This window comes from Phyllobates terribilis, unplaced genomic scaffold (assembly GCF_046119375.1).
Source record: "Phyllobates terribilis strain yellow unplaced genomic scaffold, ASM4611937v1 Scaffold_2__4_contigs__length_985480577, whole genome shotgun sequence".
Classification (NCBI taxonomy): Eukaryota; Metazoa; Chordata; class Amphibia; order Anura; family Dendrobatidae; genus Phyllobates; species Phyllobates terribilis.
The window spans coordinates 329937694-329961065 of record NW_027362762.1 but is presented as its reverse complement, the minus strand read 5'-3'; the positions used below and the strand labels follow the sequence as shown (position 1 = coordinate 329961065).

The 23372-nt window shown below is 42.0% G+C and overlaps 1 protein-coding gene across 1 annotated transcript; it reads left to right on the top strand.

The window, feature by feature from the left end:
* The first annotated feature begins 775 nt into the window (after window positions 1–775).
* RP2 (RP2 activator of ARL3 GTPase) lies at window positions 776–21462 on the top strand. The gene is made up of 5 exons (XM_073664456.1): window positions 776–1128; window positions 14492–15157; window positions 15663–15777; window positions 16816–16901; window positions 19861–21462. The coding sequence occupies exons 1-5, from the start codon at window positions 1003–1005 to the stop codon at window positions 19942–19944; spliced, it is 1077 nt and encodes a 358-aa protein (XP_073520557.1). The 5' UTR covers window positions 776–1002; the 3' UTR covers window positions 19945–21462.
* Window positions 21463–23372: the final 1910 nt, after the last annotated feature.

Here is a 23372-nt window from a genome sequence, read left to right as displayed (position 1 = left end):
GAGGTGGGGTACAGTAGGGTCAACATACTGCGTATGTGGAGGAATTCACCATGGGGGTATCATACTGTGTTTGGGGGGCCCTTTTATTGGCATCACACTTTATGGGGCAATGAAAGAGAGATCTAGGACTTTAGCGGGAGGAAAATTACTATGTAAAGGATGGAAAGTTATGAGATCTTATCTTAGGTGACCTGACAATTATTAATTTTTTTTTTTGGGGGGGGGCAATTAGAGCTTCTGCTATGGGGCCCCATGATTCCTATGTACACCCCTGATGACCAGGATATCTCCAGAGATGTGTGCATGATCGGAAGATATTGTGCACAATACCTGATGAGGCTGGTGTACTTACTTTGGAAGATCACTTCAGAAGAGTTGTTTATTATGAGTTTTCCTGCCTGACATAAAAATGAACAGTACAGCAGTAAATATTAATATCAGTATTACACAGGCATTCTGACATGGGTTTACACCAGCCTCATCAGGTCCAAAAGATCTCTTTAGTAATGTATGCAGTTAGTATTGAGAACCATAGTGACAGTATGAGAACAACTAGAATACAAAGAGATATACATGGGCAGCTCAGCACACAATGCATTCTGGATGCTGTATGTCCGTCTGTAAGGACACGAGAGGACGATGCTTGTCGGGGCCATAATCTCCTCTGTCTGATACTACTTTGAGAAGAACGACCAACTTCTAGTCTTATGTTATTGTTAATAAAGCTGTTTAATAAAGATAAAAAAAAAACAGTGGTGACAGCAGGAAGTGACGCGCGGCCAATCAGTGCGCGCGGCCGAGGAGCAGCCGTAACACACAGCCGTGTTGCCGGGCAGCGCTCTAGGCGTGGAACGTGCGCGCTCCCGCTGACAGTCTGGCGAGGACGCGCTGCTCGTCCGTGTGGTGGTTACAGCACTCGCTGGAAGTGGAGAGTGCGGCTTGTGAGAGTGATCCCGCGGATCCGCCGACCCCCCGCAGTCACCGTCTTCCCGGGGCTCTGAGATGGGGTGTTGTTTCTCCAAACAAGCAAAGAGGAAGGAAAGCGCCAAGGAGTCTGCGGGAGGAGAGCAGCTGCAGCAGGTGGATGGTGGCGAGAGCAAGCAGTACAGCTGGGACAAGAGGGAGAAGGTGAGCGCTGCCTGCGGGGTCTGTCACCTGCTCCGGCGGCCATAGTGTGAGCCCAGGGAAGCCCCCTGTCATCTGCCCGTGTGTGGGACGGGGCTGCGCTACCAGAGCACTGAGGAGCGTTATAGGGGAGTGTGAGGCGTGCACAGGATCCTCCATCTATGGGAAATGGAGATCCCACCAATGGGACCACCAGGCGCTGCTGTCAGTGGAGAGGTGGTCAGACCCCTCACATGAATGGAAATCCTGGCCACCTCTACCCTGATGGCGGCAAGCAATGAGGCCCGGCTCTGGAGATGGGTGCGAGTGCATCTACAGGGTATCCTGAGCGCACAGCAGAAATGTACTAGATGGGAATACCCCGTAAGGCTATGTTCACACATTGCAATTCTTTATGCAAATTTTCAGCAGCGTTTTACAGTACCAGTAAAGTCTATGAGATTCCAGAAATCTCATGCACACAGCTTGGTTTTTATCTGGTTAGTATTTTGTGCTTTGCATGTTTTTGTTTTTTTTCAGAATAGAGCATGTCACTTCGTTCAGCGTTTTTTCATCCATTGGAAGTAATGGGTGGTGATAAAAGAGCTGAAAAAACGCACCAAAAATGCAGGTGTCAGGTTTTTCAAAGTTTTTTTGTGCAAAAACCAGAATGAGATTTGTTTTTTTTTCCCACTGAACTTTATATACATGCATAACGAGACAAAAGGACAGTGAAAAAAAAACGCACCAAAAAAGCAAGAAAATCCTGAACAAACTTCCTGGCAAGAGATCAGGTTTTGCTGCAGAAAAAAAAGATGAAAAAATGCAATGTGTGAACATAGCCTTGTGGTGGTGAGTAGTGTGGTGATGAGAACTATTGTGTGTGGTTAGCAGTCCTCCCTGCTTGGCCACGTTATCCCTGTCCCCCCCCCCCCCTCCTCTGCTTGGCCGTGTTGTGTCCCCCCCTCCTCAGCTTGGCCGCGCTCACCCCCCCCCCACCCGCTCCCCTGGTTTGCCGCTCTGTCTCCCACCCCCTGATTGGTTGCGCTGTCCCCCCCCCCACTTGGCCGTGCTTACACCACAAGCTGGTAAATTACATTGGAAATACACTGCAGTCCTTCAGTGGAGTGTAATATTTGTTGTTGTGGTGGCGCATGGCAGCTAAAAGATGTGCCAAATTCATTAAAGGGTTTATCCAGGACTATATATATATATATATATATATATATATATATATATATATATATATATATATATATATATATATATATATATATATATATATATATATATATATATATTACATTTTTTTTATTTTTTTTACTATGTGTCTAAAATGAACTGACCGGTAGTTGCTAACTAACCTGCCTGTTCTACCCAGCACAGAATGGTCACGACCCCTCCTGCCAGCGATTCAGCTGCTCAATGTCAACAAAGCAGTTCTCTTCTTTTCCAGGCTGCTGTTGATGAGTCATGACTGCCAATATCATGCTGATTGACAGCCGGCTCCCCGCAGTAAAGCAGAGGTGAGCCAGCTGTCAATCTACATGACTTCGGCAGTCACGACCCATCAACAGCATAGAGTGGAAGAGAAACCGCTGCTCTGCCAATGTGACACCAGCGGAAGCCGCTGTATCGCCAACAGGAGCAGTCTGCGGCCATGCTTGCCGGCAGATGTCGGTTCTGGGCACAACAGGTAGGTAGGTAGGAACTACCTGCCTGTTAGTTTTTCTGCCCTTAGTAAAAAAAAAAAAAAAAGTTATGGATAAACCCTTTTAAGAGGCGCCCACACATTTTTCTCCAACGTACCCTTCAGGCTTTCGTGTTCAGTTTCAGCATCCCTACTGGGCACATTGAGCATTACACAGTACCCAATAGATTGTCTAATACAGGACAGGTCCTCAGTGCAAAATACAGTATTTGTGGCCACTCTGCTCTTGCCAAGATTAAAAGGGCCGTCTGGTTTATAAGACACATTTGTTGGGGTCATAAAAGGATGATCACAGCAGGGGAGACTTTGTGATCATTTTTAAGGGTTTCTTCTAACTACTACGGGGGAGGGGGGGGGGCACTTTCCTGTGCTCCCCATTAACTTTGAATTCTCCAATGGGCTATATGAAAATGGGTTAGGCAACTGTTTAGGGGTATGTGCACAAGTCTTTTTCCTGAAATTTTTGAGCAGTAAAAACTACGTTTTTGAGGATGATTTAAATAGTTTCTGCCCTAAAAACTCATCTAAAGGCCTTCATGTGCACACAGGCTAAGGAGTGAGGGAACGGACCTAAATTCTGTCAGGTTAAAGGGACATATAACCTCCTGGGCAGTGCTTCTGCATAGGTGATTTTTGCTCCATATGTTATGCATTTTGTGTCCCATACAATATGGAAATCCCTAGATCTCTGTGTGTGTGTGTGTGTGTGTGTATGTGTATGTATAATATATCACAAAATATGATTTAGAAAAAAAAGGACCATTTACCATGAAATGCTGCTCATTTTGTCAAAGCAAATTTAAGACTATACTGAAGGGTTGCACCTAACAAACAGACCTTCAAGTGTCCAGTTACCCTTCCGGAGTCATAACTGCTTGAAGAAACCCTCACATGAGCCCACGTGATGATAAATTACATGCCTAGGGAAGGGCTCACATTGGCATATAGTACAAGTAATCTACCATCTTCCCACTATAAACCTTTTAGCATAAGGAGCTCTGGGAAGTAATGACACCCCCCCCCCCCCCCCTGTTTACTGAGTCCCATGATTGTTGAGGCCACTAATTTGCTGCAGGGTCAGGTGAACTATAGCTCTTTATTTTATAATGATCCGCTCCCTGTGGTCAGTTAGGAAAGTTGTGGAAACCCCCTGTAAATGTTATTTTTATGTAAAATGTAATGTGTTCAATGACTAAGCTTTGCGTAATTTCTCATTTGAGAAAAGCAGAAGTTCACTCAATAAGACTTGGATCAAGGTGTGTCCGGATGACTAATCCTGTATAAGAAAGATGCCGGAAGTGTGGGGGCTTTAGTAATGACTGGGATTTTTCTCTGATCACAGCTTTTGTAATTTTGTTGATGCTGTCTATCCCCTACTCCACATTTCTGAATTTTTTGTCAATATTCTCACTAAATATATTGTAAATTACCGTATTTTTCAGGCCATAAGACGCACCTAGGTTTTAGAGGAGGAAAATAGAAAAAAAAATGTAAGCAGAAAATGTGGTCATGATGCCCTGTTAAGGGGGAGGGGGTCTGCTGCTGACACTTTTATAGGGGTAATGTCCCCCAATTCTGTTAATATCCCTTTTCCTGGTATGCATGGCCCCCCTCATCCCTCTTCCTGGTATGTATGACACCCTTCATCCCTCTTCCTGGTATGTATGGGCGCCTTCATCCCTCTTCCTGGTATGTATGGGCGCCTTCATCCCTCTTCCTGATATGTATGGTACCTTCATTCCTCTTCCTGGTATATATAGCCCACCCCTGTATGTATGGCCCACCCCCTCATCCCTGTATGTATGGCCCACCCCCTCATCCCTGTATGTATGGCCCACCCCCTCATCCCTGTATGTATGGCCCACCCCCTCATCCCTGTATGTATGGCCCACCCCCTCATGCAAGTCACGCTGCACAGAAAAAAAATAATAATACTCACCTCCTCTCTCCCACGCTGCGTCCGGCTCTGTTGCCGACAAGGATCTCGCTGTGTGAGCCGCGCATGGCGTAACTGCCATGCTCCCTCACACAGCGAGTTGCTGTGCCGAAATAGTCACTGCTCCCCACTGCACACAGTCCCGGCGTGGGGAGCAGTGACTATTCCGGTACAGGGTGGGACACAGCGCTGGAGGAGAGAGGAGGTGAGTATGATTGATTGTTTTTTTTTCTGTGCAGCGTGACGAGAGGATGAGGGGGGCCATATATACAGGGATGAAGGGGGTCATACATACAAGGAGCCGTGCTGCAGGCACAGTGTGCCGGCTATTAAGGAAAATGACTATTTACTGCTCCCCACGCCTATATTCATTTTATTTAGTAGCGGCCGGGCACAGTGTAGGCCGCAGCAGGCAACTGCTGCCTCCTGTGCCCCGCTACTCAGCTGCTGTCACTTCCCCCACCACCCACACTCATAATATTTATGTATATCGGACTATAAGACGCACCCCCCACTTTCCTCCAAAATTTTGAAGGAAAAAAGTGTGTCTTATAGTCCGAAAAATACGGTATAATGGGGGGACTCCCATATGCTATGCAGCGAGTTCCTACATAGGCTTCTACTGAAACTCAATTTCAGTTTTTCACATTGCACGGGACAAATGTTTGCATTGCGTTTCAGCCTGGTTCGTTTGCTTTCACCTTACTTCTAGTAGCTACTGTAGTTCAGCAGCTAAGAATTTAGCGAGTTCTAGTACATACCAACCGGTCAGGTCCCCCAATGCAATTAAACTGGCCTCATGTTTTATATCCTTATTTTGCCCTTAAATAATGTCCTTATTTTGTACAAATGCACGTATCTGTGCATTATGAAGTCTTCTCCTTAGTCTCCCCTACTCTTGGCTGGCACCTGTCACCAGGTTTGCCCCATATGAGATACGCCACCACCTTTCAGCCCTGATATACAGCATACTAATATGCTGTATATATGCCCCTGATCCGACCTGCAACAAAAGAAAAACACCTTTTATTATACTCACGTACGGGGCGGTCGGGTCCGATGGGTGTCGCTGGTCTTGGTCCGGCGCCTACTCTCTTCTTGCAATGCTGTCCTCCTTCTTGCGACGCGTCCTATGTCATCCACTTCTTTGTCCTGACCAGGGCAGAGCAAAGTACTGCAGTGCGCAGGCGCCGGGAAAGGTCAAGGATCCCTGGCGCATGTGCACTGCAGTACTTTACTCTGCTGTAGTCACGGCAGAAAAGTACGGCTGTGCAGGAGCACGATGCTGGGGAACACTGTGTGGATGACGTAGGGACGCATCATCCACATGACGCAAGAAGTAGGATTGCGATCAGAAGGGAGGTGCTGAACCAAGACCAGCGACACCCATTGGATCTGACCGCCCCGCAGGTGAGTATAATAAAATGTGTTTTTCTTTTGTTATAGGCCGGATCGGGGGCTTATACAGTATATTAGTATTCCGTATATCAGGGCTGAAAGGTGGCGGCGTATCTCATATGGGGCAAACCTGTTAACAGGTTTCCTTTAAGAACCTTGTGTCTATAATGGTTATTCCCCTTGCACCAACCACTCCACAGGCTCCGTGCTCCCTCGGGGCAACTTCCCACCAAGTTACCAGCAAATCCCAGAGGATAGAGCATTTCCAAGGCACTAGAGTTGTAGTTTCATTCCTTTATTATCAAAATGCATCATCGTAGCTACTTTTGCTACAATGATGCATTTTAAATTGTGAACCCTGGTAGATCCATGATTTGGTGGTGCTGTATACTGTGGCATGTAAACGTTTGTGCACCCCTGGTCAAACTTACTGTTATTGTGAACAGTTAAGCAAGTTGTAATTATCTCTAAAAGGCCTAAAGTTGAAGATGACACATTTCCTTTGTATTTTAGGCAAAAAATAAATAAAAATATTGTAATTTTTTATATTTTAAAAATTACAAAAAGGAAAATGGGCCGATGCAAAAGTTTGGACACCCATGAAGATTTGTTTGCTCAGATAACTTTGACCAAGGTTTCAGACCTTAATTAGCCTGTTAGGGTTATTGCTTGTTCACTATCATCGTTATGAAAGGCCAGTTGATGCAAATTTCCCAGCTTTATGAAAACCCAGCCTCCTCTATCCTTCTGCCAAAAAACTGCAGCCATGGGTTCTTCTAAGCAGCTGCCTATCACTCTGAAAATGAAAATGGTGGAGGCCCACAAAGAGAAGGCTATAAGAAGATAGCAAAACATTTTCAAGTTGCCCTTTCCTCAGTTCAAAATGTAATGGCAGTTAAGAGGAAATTTCAGTGAGAGCTGTTTGTAGGATTGCTAGAGAGGCAAATCAGAACCCCCGTTTGACTGCAGAAGACCTTCAGAAAGATTCAGCAGACTCTGGAGTTGTGGTACATTGTTCTACTGTTCAGAGACACCTGCACAAATATGGCCTTCCTAGAAGAGTCATCAGAAGAAAACCTCTCCTGTGTCCTCACCATAAAATTCAGCATCAGAAGTATGCAAAAAAAACAAGCCTGAAGCATTTTGGAAACAAGTCCTGTGGACCGATTAGGTTAAAATAGAACTCTTTGGCCACAATGATCAAAGGTATGTGTGGAGAAAAAAGGGCACAGAATTTCAGGAAAACATCTCGCCAACCATTAAGCATGGGGTTGGTTCAATCATGCTTTGGGGTTGTGTTGCAGCCAATGGCACGGAAATATTTCTTGGGTAGAGGGAAGAATGGATTCAATAAAATGTCAACAAATTCTTGATGCAAACATAACACCCTATGTTAAAAAGCTGAAGTTGAAAAGAAGATGGCTTCTACAAACAGATAATGATCCTATACACGTCAAAATCCACAATAGACTACCTCAAAAGGCACAAGCTGAAGTTTTTACAATGGCCTTCACAGTCCCCTGATCTGAACATCATTGAAAATCTGTGGCTGGACCTCAAAATAGTAGTGCATGCAAGACGACCCAGGAATCTCACAGAACTGGAAGAATTTTCCAAGTATGAATGGATGAAAATCCCTCAAACCAGAATTGAAAGACTCTTGTCTGGCTACAAAAAGTGTTTATAAGCTGTGATACTTGCAAAAGGAGGTGCTACTAGGTACTAACCATGCAGGGAGCCCCAACTTTTGTATCGGCCCATTTTCCTTTTTATATTATATTTATTTGCCTAAAACACAAAGAAAATCTTTAACTTTAGGCCTTTTAGAGATCATTTCATCTTCAACTTGCTTTACTGTTCACAATAACAGTAATTTTGACCATGAGTGCCCAAACCTTTACATACCACTGTATATAAGAGACTGTAACTATGCCTGTGACAAGACCCTGTTATGCAGATGCATGTACAATCATGAGAAAAACAGTACATTTTCTTTGAGGTTCTATGGTTTTTATGTATTGGGTCATAAGAAAAAAAACAAACGCATGGTCCTTACCTTTATAAAGTCTTAAAATTTGGTAAATGCAATCTCAAGTGAAGAATACATGATAAATTGCACAGTGTCATTATTTATTTACCAGTGTTTAAAAAAAATCTAGTACACCCTTACTTGCCCTCTTCATTCCCTTGAAAGCGGTATCCGCCAGATGCTGCAAATCAAATGCCCCTTGATTAATTGTTCATCAGCAAGGATGAGCACCTCTGTAAAAGCAGAAGTTTGGGCAGTTTGCTGGTCTGGAGCATGCAGGAAAGACATCTGCAATGATCTTGGAGAAGCAACTGCTCCTGTCCATCAATTTGGGAAGCTTTATAAGGCTATTTCAAAACTATTTGAAGTCCATCATTCTACACGGAGAAAAATTATTCACAACATTCAAGACAGTTCACAATCTTCTCTGGTGTGAATTTGCTGGGATGTCCACTCCTAAGTTAGATTGTGCAGTGCTAAGAGAAACTGGGAAAAACAACTTCCTAGAGCTACAACATAGACTCTAAAGGCCTCAGCATGTTACATGATCAGGTTTGTGACAGTACTATTAGAAAAACTGAACAAGTAAGGCTTGTTTGGAAGCCTTGCCAGGAGAAATCCTGTTATGAAAAGAACGTGTCAGCACGGCTAAACTTTTCAAAGTTGCATCTGCACAAACCACAAGTTTTATGGAACGTTTTTACTTTCAAAATTGTTTTATTGAATCGTTTTCCTAACAACATAGAGTATAAACTCTTTTACATAATATGTTTTCCACATAGGGAAGTCTCAGACAGCAAGGCTTACATACCAATATACAACATTTAGAAACCGACAATAAAAAAATGAGAAGGAAAATTTGGGAAAGAAGGGGAGGGTTGGGGGTTTCTTAGTTGGGAACGTTGACTTAATGATTAGAATCTATATTCAGCAGTAATTATCGAAATTTACAGTAGGGGAAGCTTCCAACTAAAGTTACTAAATGACAAGTACACCAAGTATAGCAATACGGCGTGTTATATCCAGGGCTGTGGAGTCGGTAAGCCAAACCTCCGACTCCTCAATTTCCATGACACCAACTCCGACTCCCTCATACATGGCTCATGTTTAAGTGATCAATTTCCTGTAGCACGGATTCATCTCAGCTAAAAGTCTAGACCCTTAGATCAGGAATAGGACAGACATTTATAGAACATTTCATAACTTTCCCAAATTCTTATAAAAAAATTATTCCCCACAAACTGCCTTGAACTACTGTACCCAATTTATTATAGATTTTAGGAGTCGGTCCATTTTATACCGACTCCACGAAAATGGGCTCCGACTCCACGACTCTGACTCCACAGCCCTGGTTATATCATCATCTGTGTTAGGTTACATTCGTCAGTCGGGTATAATGTCACAACTTCTTGTTTCTCCGTATAGATCACTCACGGGGAGATTTGTAGGGAGCGAGTCAGGAGGGGGTGCAGGTGGGAGTCTATCCAGCGAGTCCAAACTTCAAAGAATAATTCCAATGTGTCAGTTTTAGTAGCTTCAATTCGTTCATACATCATAATGTTATCTAGATTCTTTTTTACTAAAGATAAAGAGAGAATTGGTGTTTTCCATTGAGAAGCTATGTGGATTCGGGCAGCCATTGTAATATAACTAAGTAGGCTGAGTGTTTTATTGGACAAGCCTAAAGGCCTATCACCAAACAGTAGAACTGCATGGTCAAGCTGGATAGACCCCCTATCACCCGTTTAATAACTTTTTGGCAAGAGGTTAAATCTCTTATATGGTGGTCATGCCCGCTGGTTATATGTTTCATGTCTCCTGGAGCATCACATCCTCTAAAACATCTATCCGTGACATTAGGGTAAATTTTATGTAATTTTACCAGGACGTAGTAGGCTCTGTGTAGGACTTTCACTGAAGTCTCAGTGAGCGAAGTCTGGTGGCTACCTTTTGATAAAACGTCTCAACATCGGTTCCATCTGTCAATAGACATGTCAATTCCAAAGTCGTTTTCTCATTGCTCTATACATAACAGCTTTTCTCCCTCCGGGTGGGGGGGGAGATTGAATAAAGATTACAGCAGTGAGATAACCCCTCGCCCAAAAGGATTGTAAATGCATTTTCTTTCAAACGCTGTAGGTGGGGTGGTAGGTCTGTTGTTGGAAATTTTTTTTTTAGCAAAGTGTAAAACTTGATTAATGCACATCATTTCACTTAATGGGGGTTATATTTCTGTACAAATTCCTGTCTAGAGATGATGGATTTATTGGGTGCCCAGAGGTGATTTATGTTAGTTTTTCCCCTCATCATCCACCATTTAAAGGAATTTGTCTCGAGTCCAGGTGTGAACATAGGATTATTGAACAGTGACAATAAAGGGGAAGGGTTAGATTGCATTTTAAATTGAAACCGGAGCTTTCTCCATAGCATAAGTGAGTGGTAAGTATATGGAGAGAGGGTGGCTAATTTGGAAGGTAGTTGATCTGTCTATGGAACGTCTTTTAGACAGATATGACTAAAGTTTGAGGTGTTTAACCATAATGCCATGCAACGTGTTTTATGAAAACTAAACATTGCATACCGGCAGAAACACTTCATACCAACGATCAAGCACTGTGGCGGAGGGGTTGATGATTTGGGTTTGATTTGCAGTCGCAGTACTTGTGCACCTTGTACTCATTGAGTTGACCATGAACTCTTCTGTATACAAAAGTATTCTACCGTCAAATGTGAGGACATCTATCCAAAAGATAAAACTTAGGCAAAATTGGGTCATGCCATAGAACAATGATCTCAAGCATAAATCTACATCCGAATTGTTGAAAAAGAAAAGAATAGAGTTGGTGCAATGGACCAGTCAAAGTCCAGACATCAACCCAACTGAAATGCTGTGCCAGGACCTTAACAGAGCTGTGCATAAACGAGTATCCACAAACCTCAATGAACTTTAGCAAAGTTGTAAAGCATCAGACTAAATTGTAAAACTATTACGGAAAGTTATTTCTCCTAAAGTTGGTTCTGCAAATTCATGGGGTGTTTGGAATTTTTCAGGCTGCTTCTGCATTTTGGCCTATTTTTGTTAATGGCACTGTAATGTGTCATGTGTTGATGTTCACCTGGGTTGTTCACTCTGTGTCGCTCTTTTTGTTTTTTTCCCTGATGCATGAAAACTATAGAATTGAAATAGGGTGTACTTTTTTTTTTTTTTCATGACTCTAAATGTTTTACGTGCAGTGTGAACTATAATGATTTTGCTTGGCTGTTTTTGATAATTCTCAGTGACAAAATCTCCAGGAATGTTCTTCGTCTAGTCATTGAGCTGGTGAATGTTGTCTTTGTGAAAGTCTATCTGGGAGGTTGCAGCTATGCACAGTACAGGATAAAGCTGCTGGGACAACTCTGAGTGTATGTATGGAGGACGCAGCCAAATGAGCTCAATAGGAGCATTCTCACAGCGAAACCTCAAGTTAATACTGTTTGTATGTTGTCTTGTTTCTGAATGAGGCTTATTAAGTAAGACTTGTTAAAGCATGGAAATTTCCTTCCTGATTTACATGCTTCCTGGCAAATTGTTCCTTTTACATCCTTGAGAAAGCATATAAAAATAAAAGCTACAAATCTAAAGTAAGAAGCTACAAACAAGCTATGGCTTTCTTGTCTTCATTAATGTATTTTTCTACACTGTTTGGTGCAGTATTTGATCAACTCTTTTGTGCTAAAACCAAATCCAGCAAGAAGCAGAAGTATAAACCTTTGTGTATTTCCAATTCCTTTTGAATCTATTTATGGGTTTAGCCCCAAAAAACTACAGCTAAATCTAATGTGGGATAAAAGGTTCTCTTGTCTTTTGACCTGATGTTCTCATCTCCCAAATCTCATTAATGTATTGGCTGTTTGCTGTGTTTATGGTCCTTGGATGTCCTCATGACATTGTTCTGTACTATTTTCCATATTCTATGCTTTTTGACCTGTTGGTTGCTTGGCGTAGGTCTATTGGCCATTGTATCTGTGGGATTCCCCCATTTATGGAGCTGTTTACTTTTCCCTGTTATCTGCAGGATAACTGCCATGCCCCTCTCCTCCCTCCTTGAGACCCCCTCTTGGCTTCTAGTGTATTCATGACTTTCTCTTAGTCATTCTTGTGTGTGCATATACTTTATCTTCTATATGGTGGCTCTTTAGGATCTTCTCTTTAGCGCAGCGCACTTTACATTTACCCATTCGGGTTTTATTATAATACGTAAGTTTGCGTTCCATATTACTGGAACGCATATGTCACCTTGCTCTAGTTTCACGTCACTTCCGGCTGGAAGTGACGTCTTTTGCGTTCCACCGCTATTCTTGGTGTAACGCATATGATTAAGCCGGACCGGAAGTGACGTTCATAACGTCACATGTGCACATCCGGCCGGAAATGGTGCGCACTGCACTCCACAGTCGCTGCGGTGAAACGCACGCAGCATACCTCTAGGACACATGCAATGGCTGCCACTGACTATGACTGCTTATGCATTTGTCCATCTGGGATCCAAACAATTTGTGAGTCTAATATTGACCAATCTATCACAGCTGATGCTCCCTCCCTGAACATCCTAAATATAGACGGTGTACCACACTTTTGGATTACCCCTGACAAAGCTGCAAGTTGGCAGCGACACGAGTTGGGTGACAACAGATATTATGACCCTGACCTTTTAATGGTGCCTATATGCATTGTAATTTGTTTTATACTTATATACTATTGCACTTTATATTGTATCTATTTGCACATTGGGCTGCTATTGATTAACTCTATGGTGAATACTATCTTGAATTTAAACTTTAATTGATTCTAGCATTACAAATTATACAAATACCTGTTGGTGCATGTTTGGGATGATCCTACCCTTGCATGGGTCTTTTGTGTTTTAAATGTTTTTAATTTTTTCTAGTATGGTCACATTGCTTTTGTCAAACTGTCTAATAAAATTATTATATGTTTACAATACAAATATTTGGGTGTGCTTGGCTCTCTGTACCTTTTGGCTTTCCTCCTTTTTTTTTTTTTTTATCTTTTCTCGTAGGCTGTGTGCCCACGATGCGTTTTTTAAGCTTTTCCGCAGCGGCAAAAACGTTGCTGAAACGCTTAAAAACTGCATGGTAGAAGGCCTGCCATGTTCCCCAATGATAATCCGCATGTGCTGTGCACATGCTGTGGAAATTTCCGCTGCGGATTATCCTTGCGGAAAAAAATGCAGCACTACCAATTATTTTGCGGAAGCGCTGCGTTTTCGCCGCCATTGACTTGCATTGGAACGCATGGAATCCCCATCACTGCATCTGTACATGCGGAATCCAAGTGTTTCAATGTGCGGATGGTACCCGGGTGTAGAGGAGAGGAGACTGTCCTCCGGACCCGGGTACCATAGAAACTGAAAAAAAGAATAAAATAAAAAATAAATATTATATTTACCTTCTGACGGCCCTCGCTCTCCGTGTCTTCGCTTGCCGGCAGCTCGCGATGGACTGGAGGACCTGCGCTGACGTCATAGTCATGTGACGGGTCACGCGACGCTGACATCGGCTGGTCCTTCAGTGTACTGCAATCTGCCGGCAAGGGAGAACGGAGGGAAGCAAGACTGCGGGGGCCATCGGAAGGTAAGTATAGATTTATTTTTTTATTTTTAAACATTCTTTTACGGTCACACTATATAAATCCATGCCGTTTGCATGGATTTATATAGTGTGACCAAGTTGACAAGCACTTTCCAAGTGATGCTAAAATCGCTTGGAAAGCGCTTGTCAACCCGCATGCGGCAATGCATGTGAAGAACGCTTCACATCCGCTTGTCCCTGGCAGGAAAAACTCATGTACTATCCGCATGCTTTTTTTCTGCCAGGGGAGATGCAGAAATGCTCAGGAAAAATCCAGAGCATTTCTGCATCGTGGGCACACAGCCTTAATGCATGTGTCAGAACAGCTTCTATCCTGAACTTCCTTTCTTCTTGTACCGCCTGTTCCCTGCTCTACCTCAGTCTGTACAAGTCCCCCACCACCATTGTGCTACTGCTTTCTCTAACAATCAGAGAAGGGGGCAGAAGCTCCAACAGATTTGTATCCGTTTTGCAAAAGCACTGATCTAGATGAAGGACATAGACACTGCAGAAGGAAAGTGGTAGAAAGTTTTTAATGGAGACTATTGCATGTAGGAAGCAAATGAGCAATAATAAAATTCTGTGTGAAGATATACCTGATTTAGGTGTGCACATTTTTATTTTTTTTAAGTAAAAAAAAATATTCATGATTAACTAAATATCTAATGTCTATTTACAGGTGGACCCAAAGGACTACATGTTTAATGGCCTGAAAGATGAAACCATAGGAAAGTTGCCAGATAAAGTTGCAGGACAACAATTTGTCATACAGGAATGTGAGAACTGCAACATCTATATTTTTGACCACTCTGCTACCATCACCATTGATGACTGTACAAACTGCCGCATCTTCTTGGGGCCTGTTAAAGGCAGCGTCTTCTTCCGTGACTGTAAGGACTGTAAATGTATTGTGGCCTGCCAGCAGTTTCGCACAAGGGACTGCAGGAAAATGGACATATTTCTGTGCTGTTCTACACAACCCATCATAGAGTCCTCCACCGGCATGAAATTTGGATGTTTCCAGTTCTATTACCCAGAACTAGCTGCACAGTTTAAGGATGCTGGTCTGAGTATCTTCAACAACACATGGAGCAACATCCATGACTTCACCCCAGTGTCCGGAGAGACAAATTGGAGTCTTCTTCCCAGTGATTGTAGAATCCAAGATTTGGTTCCTTTACCTGACAGTGATGAACTAAAAGCTGTACGCGTTTCTATGGATGTTAACAGGAGCATAGTTCCGGTTACTTGGGGGCAGAGACAGAAGAAAAGTGATGAGTCCTGTTTGGTGGTTTTCTTTGCTGGAGATTATACAATAGCAAACGCCAGAAAGATGATAGATGAGGTAATTGGATAATAATACATCCTACAAAACCTTTTGAAATGACCCCTGCTGCTATTTGGTGTTTTCTGTTATGGATCTTAGTGTCTCTCATTTACGATAAAGAAGCACTCCCATTACGTTTTTTTGTTCATTAAATATGTGTGTGCATGTAATCTAGTATGAGTGAATATACTCACCTACCGCTGCTCTCTCCGGGAACCAGCGCCGTTCTTCTCAGTGACGTCACTGCAATTGTGTGTAGCTGGAAATGAATGCCCATGTAGCCGGCAATGAATGCCCATACAGCCTTGTTCTGAGGCTTCATAGGCTTATAGTGTAAAAGTCACTTCTGGGTCATGCAGAGTGACCTGGAGAGTCTGCAGAGCGGTGATGTCACTGAGAAGAGGAGCAGAACAGTGCTGAACACCGGAGAGAGTGGTGGTAAGTGAGTATATTAGCAAACTCGTACTAAAGCCTAAAGTAACTTCTGTATATGTGCTTCTAACCATTATGCCATAATTCACAGATGATCGGCAAGGGGTTATCGCTCATTCAGACTAAAGAGGTTGTAATGAAACCGGAAGATGCAAACAGAGTTTTTAAAGAACGAGCCACAGAGTTTTTACCCTTATTGGAGCATGGTATGGCATATATTGTTTTTAACGTTATTGTATATTGTTTTTTTAATTAAAAGGTTCTGTCCATCCTCTAAAGTAATGGCATATTATTAGGGTATGTCATCATTATTTAACTATGGGGGTCTTGCCCTCTATCAAGCCGGAGAGTGAAACTGCTGCCTTGTTGAAGCAGCGCTGTAGCCCCTATTATTCTCTGGATTAGTGCTGGTACCAGAGGTCAGATCCCAACTGTTCATGAAGTGTTGGCATAGCTATAAGATGAAAATAACTCTTCAAATCACAGTACAGGTTAAAGGAAGTCTGTCGGCGCAAAATGACTGTGCAAGCCAAGCACACGCACTCGAGACACCCTTGGTGTAGTCAAACATTTCAGGGCACCTAATTTTGCATCTATATCTGCCCCCTTCTTCCTTGATTGACAACTCTGGATTTATAGGGGTTGGGATAGATGGAAAACAAGTAGGGGGAGAGTGCACTAAACCGCTTATCTATGCCAAGAGTGCAGAGAGCGCCTGTGCTTTGTTAGAACAGTCATTTTGTGCTGACAGACTTCCTTTAATAGAGGCAGAATTCATTCAGTATGACTGTATTGTGTGCCAGATACCAATCTAAGATGGCTTTTCTTGAAACATCCAGTGGTCTTGAATGCTCTAATGAATAAATTCATAATCTAAAACTTCTCTTTTCCCTCATTGTATTAATTCTACAGACATAATCTAACAGAAGGTTTTAAATAGATTCTTGACTAAAATCCTCTGAGTTTTCCAGAAATCTAAAGGAAAGTTTTCACGTGTTACATGCTGTTTATTTGCTTTTCCTCAATGCATAATAATGTTTGTAGGTTTTTGTTAAATGCCAGTCACATTCATTGCGGTGTATTTTAGTTGTGGTTTTGTACACTGAAAATCACCGCTGTATGCTCATAGTTTAATAGGACCAAAATACTAATGCGATCTTATAGCTATTATCCTTACATGGAGTTATTTAATGTATTGATACATAGCCATCCATCAAAATGTATGTATTTACTTTTTCTTCAAGGGTCGGTTGTTGCTTTGGAGTTTAATGGAGAAGGAGCAGTGCAGACCTGTCAGGAGGCCTCTGCCGGCATCTTTAGTGGTACAAAGGTGAGTTCTTTATAACCGAGGCAGGAATAACCACGTCCAAGCAGCAGCCAATAGAAGTAGGGCTATGGCCATAGCCAAGTGCAACTGAACTACTTGGGAATTTACAGAAACAATGTAGCCCGCTGTGCAATACTGTCCTGAGTACCTGCTACTTCATGGGAGTTATAGAAAGACATATAACGCAGTGGCGCTCAGCTGATTCTATTACTCTGGTCTCCGCCATGAACAGCTGAGAATGGGGTTGATCCTTCTAAACATTTTTTTTTCTCTTTTAAATGTCATGTATTAAAACTATCATTCCTGCATTCTTCCACGAAAAATTTAAGCAATGTGCCTACGAAGCAGGATGCTCTGGATTTTTTCTGCATCTCCCTGGCAGGAAAAAAACGTATGTGGATTTTACATGCGTTTTTCCTGCCAGGTAGAAGCGTTTGTCAAGCGTTTTTACATGCATTTCTGCATGCGGGTTATCAAGTAAAGTGTGACCAAGTTAATAGTTAAAAAAAGAATAAAAATGGTAAAAATTAAGAAATAAAAAAAAAAAACCCCATTATACTTACGTTCTGATGGCCCGCGGTCTTCTCAGCGATGCGTCCTGGCTCCCCAGGAGAACGGGGGCCATCAGAAGGTGAGTATAATGTTTTCTTTTATTTTAATTCTTTTTTTTACAGGTTCTGTGGTACCCAGGTCGGGATGAGAGTCTCCTCTTCTCCAGACCCGGATATCATCCGCACATTGAATCGCTTAATATCTGCATGTGTACATGTAGTCATGCGGATATTATGCGGTTCAATGCAAATCAATGACACGCCTCGTATCCGCAAAATTAATGGACATGCTGCGTATTTTTCCGCAATGATAATCCGCAGTGGAAATTTCCGCAGCATGTGCACAGCAGATGCGGATTTTCATTGGGGACCATGGGGCACGTATTACCAAGTGTTTAAGAGTTTTCGCTGCGGAAATTCCGCGTCAAAAATGCTTGAAAAACGCATAGTGGGCACGCAGCCTGAATCATCACTCCAGCTTTTTTTCTTTTTATTTTTATTGCACCACTGGAGTGGTGCTTTAAATGTAATTCCCCTGCCCCCTGTCTGATACTCACCTGCCGCCTTCATCAGTTTCCAGCATCTCTCCAATCGGTCTCCGGCGAAAAGTGACCTGCCGGCAGCTCCAGTGTTCATGAGGCTGCATGGAGGACACTTCTCAATACTAATCTGAGATCCTCGTTCTGGCTTTCATAGACTTGTATTGAGAGCGTGTGACGTAGCTTCTGACTTTCGGCCAGTCAGAAGCTATGGTCAGAAGATGGCGCTGCAGGGACCAGAGCAGCACCAAAAAAACTATGAAGACACCGGAAGGCAAGTTTATGACCGGGGGTAGGGAGCTTAGATTTAAAGCGCACTCCAACGCTGGAAAAAAAACAAAACGCTGGAGTGGTGCTTTAAGCATATCACACACACAACTTCACAGCACCTGACATGGTGCAGGGGATTGTAAAAGGTAATCTTTTTCCACTCTGATTGCAAGTTGAGCATAAATTACAGTCCACATATACCTTCACTACGTACTAAACTTTGGGGCACTAGGTACCCAGACCCCTACGCAGGTTTACCAACTACACTATTCAGTGATTCAAACACATTGCGGGTTGTTCCTTTTTTATTACTCCCAATTTTCTCAAATAGTCTCTACAGATGAAAAGCCTTACATTTTGGTCATTGTTAGGGTGAGTTCACATGTTTTGTATTTTCTTCTGCACCTGCCAAATTGTTGAGATTTCAACATTTCTCTACAGGTTGTGGACAATTTCTGCATGGAAATTGACATGAGATGATATGGACGCATTTAACATTGCATAGGTACATCAAAGGTCATGTCCCGCCATTGGTGCGGGCTCCGACGCTGAGCTCTCATCTTTCCCCGCAAATGACAGCTGGTCTGTTAAGCTGTCCTGTGCTTCTTACAGCTGCGGGTGGATCGGAGATCCACCCACTGCTGTTAACCAATTAAATGCCGCTGTCAATCCCTGACAGCGGCATTTAACACGTGACGGGAGGAATCGCGTCACAAGTTCCGCCCATCAGCGCTCTGTCTCGTGATCCGGTGGTGCAGATGGGTTGTCATAACAGCCGAGGGTCTGCAGAAGATCCTCATGCCTGTCATTGTGATTCTCCTATGAACGCAGGCTCGTGGCTAGCATTCATAGGAGATCGTGATTTTTGCTACACATAGCAGGGCTGAAGCACAGGCGATCGGATGATCGCAGCTTCAAGTCTCCTAAGCGGACTATTGATGCCAGTAAAAAAAAAAAAAAAATGTAAATATTAAAAAGAAAACACCAAATCAACCCCCTTTTCCCCTTGAAAAGAAAACAAAATAAAAAATACAAATTTGGTATCGCTTTGTTCATAAATGTCCAATCTATCAAGTTATAAAGTAAATTAATCCGATCGCTACATGGCGTAACAAGAAAAAAAATTGAAATGCTAGAATTACATTTTTTTTTTTTGGGGCTGCCGCAACATTGCAATAACGGGAGATCAAACCATTATCTACCCCAAAATTGTATCAATAAAAACATCATCTGAGGGCTCCCATTCTATTGATTATAGGAGGATCCCATCAATACTGTAATTTCTTACTACAGTTACAAGGAATACCAGTAAATTGAGAAGCTATTGAGCATTCATAGGGTTTACTGAGACAGACCATAAAGGTCTCTTAGGAAATCCCCCTTTAAATGTATGACTTAATGTATACATCTACATTGTGTGCATTTTAAGCAAAATAGACAGGAGTTTACTAGGTATCAGGCAATACAAACTTTTAGCTCCATTTTCATTTTAATCTGAGTTTTATAATGTTGGTCATAAATCATGAAGTAGTGTGGTTTTTTTTGGGTCATCGATCTCTGACATTAACACATGCATATTTTATCTCCTTTTGCACCAAATAGATATTTGTTTCGGAGAGCAAGGCCGCCTCTTCTCATGATGTGGACAACTTCTACAACTTTGCTGACATGCAAATGGGAGTGTAGAATTCGGCTTTAATTGATGCTAATGTTGACCTGCAACAAGTTCCAAAATGGATTACTGTGACGCTCCATTATTCATCTAAAACTAAATAATATGCAAGGATTTAAGGAGTGTATAGATGAAGAGATGCTACATTTACGACGTATAAGGTTCTTTCTACCGCAGTATGAAGCATAGTTTTCTAAGTGCATCAGTTATGAAAAATAATAATAAAAATCAGAAAAAAATACAGTTCACACAACATCTGTTATCGAAGAAATAGAAGCCCTTTACATCTGGGAAGCTGAGAATTGGATTTTCTTTTCACATAGTTGCTAATCATCTAGTAATGAACATGTGAATAAGAGCTTACATTAATAGTATAGCAAATTTCCACATCTCATCTCAGTTTTCTATTGAACTGGAAATGAATGAAATCTTTTCTATTCAGGACGAATTTCAATCAAAATGGTAAATATGCATTCCAAATTGTTGTATCTCATTAAAGTGGTGACAATGGCAGAATTCCATGTAATCTATTACTGTTTGTAATTATTAATTTTACACAAATGCATTTTACATTTTAATATAGTTTATAAAATGCACTTAAATAGATTTTTATACTGTGAAAGCAAAAGGTTTATAGGCAAAACTGTCAAATTGTTTTTGTTTTACATGTGAAAAAAACAGTAAATGCTACTCAAAATAATGCACATTTCTTTAAAATGGCAGTGAAGTTCATAAAAAAAACAGCTGTCTCTAAAAAAAAATAATATATTAAAGATCAGCTTTTCCTACTAATGGGGTTGTGCAACACTAGAAAAATGTGGCTGTCAGACGCAGCACCACACCTGTCTACAGGTTGTACGTGGTATTGCAGTTTATACCCATTCATCTCAGATGAGCGGAGCTATAATACCAGACACAAGCCCAGAACAACGGTTTGTGGAAGAAAGTGGTCGCATACAACCCCATTAAATCATACAAAAAATACATTGCGTCTATGGACTTTTTTTTGGGGAGGATAAAGGGTGACCATGTTGCGGCCTGATGTTTGCCGGCAGGCTATAATTTGTGTGACCGCACAAATTTAGGATCAGAATTGACCAGAAAGAATACATGTCCATTCAAAGCAAGGTGGTGTATGGAAGAAAATCTGAAGCTGATATAAAACTCTTTGAGCCCCCCATCCTCGAGTTTAACAGCAGCCAGCTTATCTGTGGGCATATGAGACGTCTGATATTCAATGCTGCACTGCATTCCAAAGACTCCATTAAGCCTCATTCACACTGCGCTGGAGCTCTGCTGCATCCACAACACCCATGGTAAAAAGAGGCTTCTAATATCAAGTGATTGCAAGTACTGCCTTGCTGTATACATTTTTATAGGCATTGGTATTAGAACCTGTATATGTCAGTGCTTGGTAACTGTTTATATTTTAATGCTGTTTGTATTTTTTTAATAGTTTACAACTGGATAATTCATGCTTTTATATCAAAATCAGATATATGCATGCATTTAAAATAAACATTGAATTCTCACTGTAGTCTATTTGCTTTATCTCCTCAGAATTGTACATTGGTGCTGTCTTGTCCTCATTATCGCCGTTTATGTATAAATTTGTGCACTATATTTACCGTACATTTTTTTTGCCTTTGTTCTGATGTGGTGGCCCCAGCGGCTTCTGACCTGCTCCCTCTCCCTGTATCCATGTATAAGGAGAGACCTGCCATTCAGTGGCAGGGGGGGCGGGGGAGCAGCGGCTGTAGACCTACAGTACCTGTCCAACTAGTCTGCTTTACCCCTTTACCCCCGAAGGTTGTTTGCATGTTAATGACCAAGCCAATGTTTACAATTCTGACCAGTGTCACTTTAAGAGGTAATAACTCGAATGCATCAACGGATCCCACTGATTCTGAGATTTTGTTTTATCGGGACATATTGTACTTCATGATTGTGGTAAAATTTATTTGATATGACTGGCGTTTATTTGTAAAAAAAAACAAAACGGAAATTTGGTGAAAATTTGAATTTTTATGCCTTTAAATCAGAGAGATGTGCCACACAAAGTAGTTAATAAACAACATTTCCCCCATGTCTACTTTACATCAGCACAATTTTGGAACCAAAATTTTTTTCTATTAGCCAGCTATAAGGGTTAAAAGTTGACCAGCGATTTCTCATTTTTCCAACAAAATTTACAAAACCATTTTTTTTAGGGACCACATCACATTTGAAGTGACTTTGAAGGGCCCTTATGACAGAAAATACCCAAAAGTGACACCATTCTAAAAACTGCACCCCTCAAAGTGCTCAAAACCACATTCAAGCAGTGTATTAACCCTTAAGGTGCTTCACAGGAATTTTTGGATTGTGGAAGAAAACAATGAACATGTAACATTTTTGTGAAAAAAAGTTAATTTAGACAAATTTTTTTATTTTCGCAGGGGTAACAGGAAAAAATGGAACCCAAAATTTGTTGTGCAATTCCTCCTGAGCACGACAATACCCCATATGTGAGGAAAATCCACTGTTTGGGCGCACGGCAGGGCTCGGAAGGGAAGGAGCGCCATTTGACTTTTTGAATGTAAAATTAGCTTGAATAATTAGCGGACACCATGTCATGTTTGGGGAGCCCCTGATGTGCCTAAACAGTGGAAACCCCCCACAAGTAACCCCATTTTGGAAACTAGACCCCTTAAGGAACTTATCTAGATGTGTGGTAAGCAGTTTGAACCCCCAAGTATTTCACAAAAGTTTATAACGTAGAGGCACAGTGCAAAGCTCAGAAGGGAAGAAGCGCCATGTTGGAGTTCATATTTTGCTGGGCTGGTTTGACGGTGCTATGTCACATTAGCAAAGCCCCTTAGGTGCCAGAACAGCAGAATCCCCACAAGACCCCATTATACAAACTACACATCTAAATGAATTCATCTAGGGGTGCAGTGAGCATGTTGACACGACATGTGCCTTACAGAATTTTACACCATTGGGCGGTGAAAAAAGAATAATTGCCTTTTTACCATCAAAGTTTTGTTTTAGCCAAAGATTTTACATTCTCACACTGGGAATGGGTAAGAATGGCACCAAAATTTGTCACACACTTTTTGCTGAATGTAGAAATACCCCATATGTGGCTGTACAGTACTGCTTAGCCACATGGCGAGACTCAGGAGGGACGGAGCGCTATTTGCCTCCTGGAGCGTAGATTTTCCTAGAATAGTATGCAGACTCCATATACACAGCTCCTACGTAATTCAGATGAACCCCCGAGGGATCCATTCACTATAATGAGGCAGAAGAGTTAGGCCTCTTTTACACGTTGGTGTGTCCGGTACGTGTGGTGACATTTTCCACATGTACCGGAGACACGTTGGCAAAACACGTTGACATGTCCATTTTTTTTTTTTGCGCTGCACGGGCCGCAAAATGTCCACACTGATGACATCAG

Excerpts from the sequence above, each read along its gene's own strand:
- RP2 (XM_073664456.1), top strand. The coding sequence starts at position 1,003 with ATGGGGTGTTGTTTCTCCAAACAAGCAAAGAGGAAGGAAAGCGCCAAG. Across the intron at positions 1,129-14,491 it reads GCTGGGACAAGAGGGAGAAG|GTGGACCCAAAGGACTACAT; the intron begins GTGAGCGCTGCC and ends GTCTATTTACAG. Across the intron at positions 16,902-19,860 it reads GCATCTTTAGTGGTACAAAG|ATATTTGTTTCGGAGAGCAA; the intron begins GTGAGTTCTTTA and ends TGCACCAAATAG.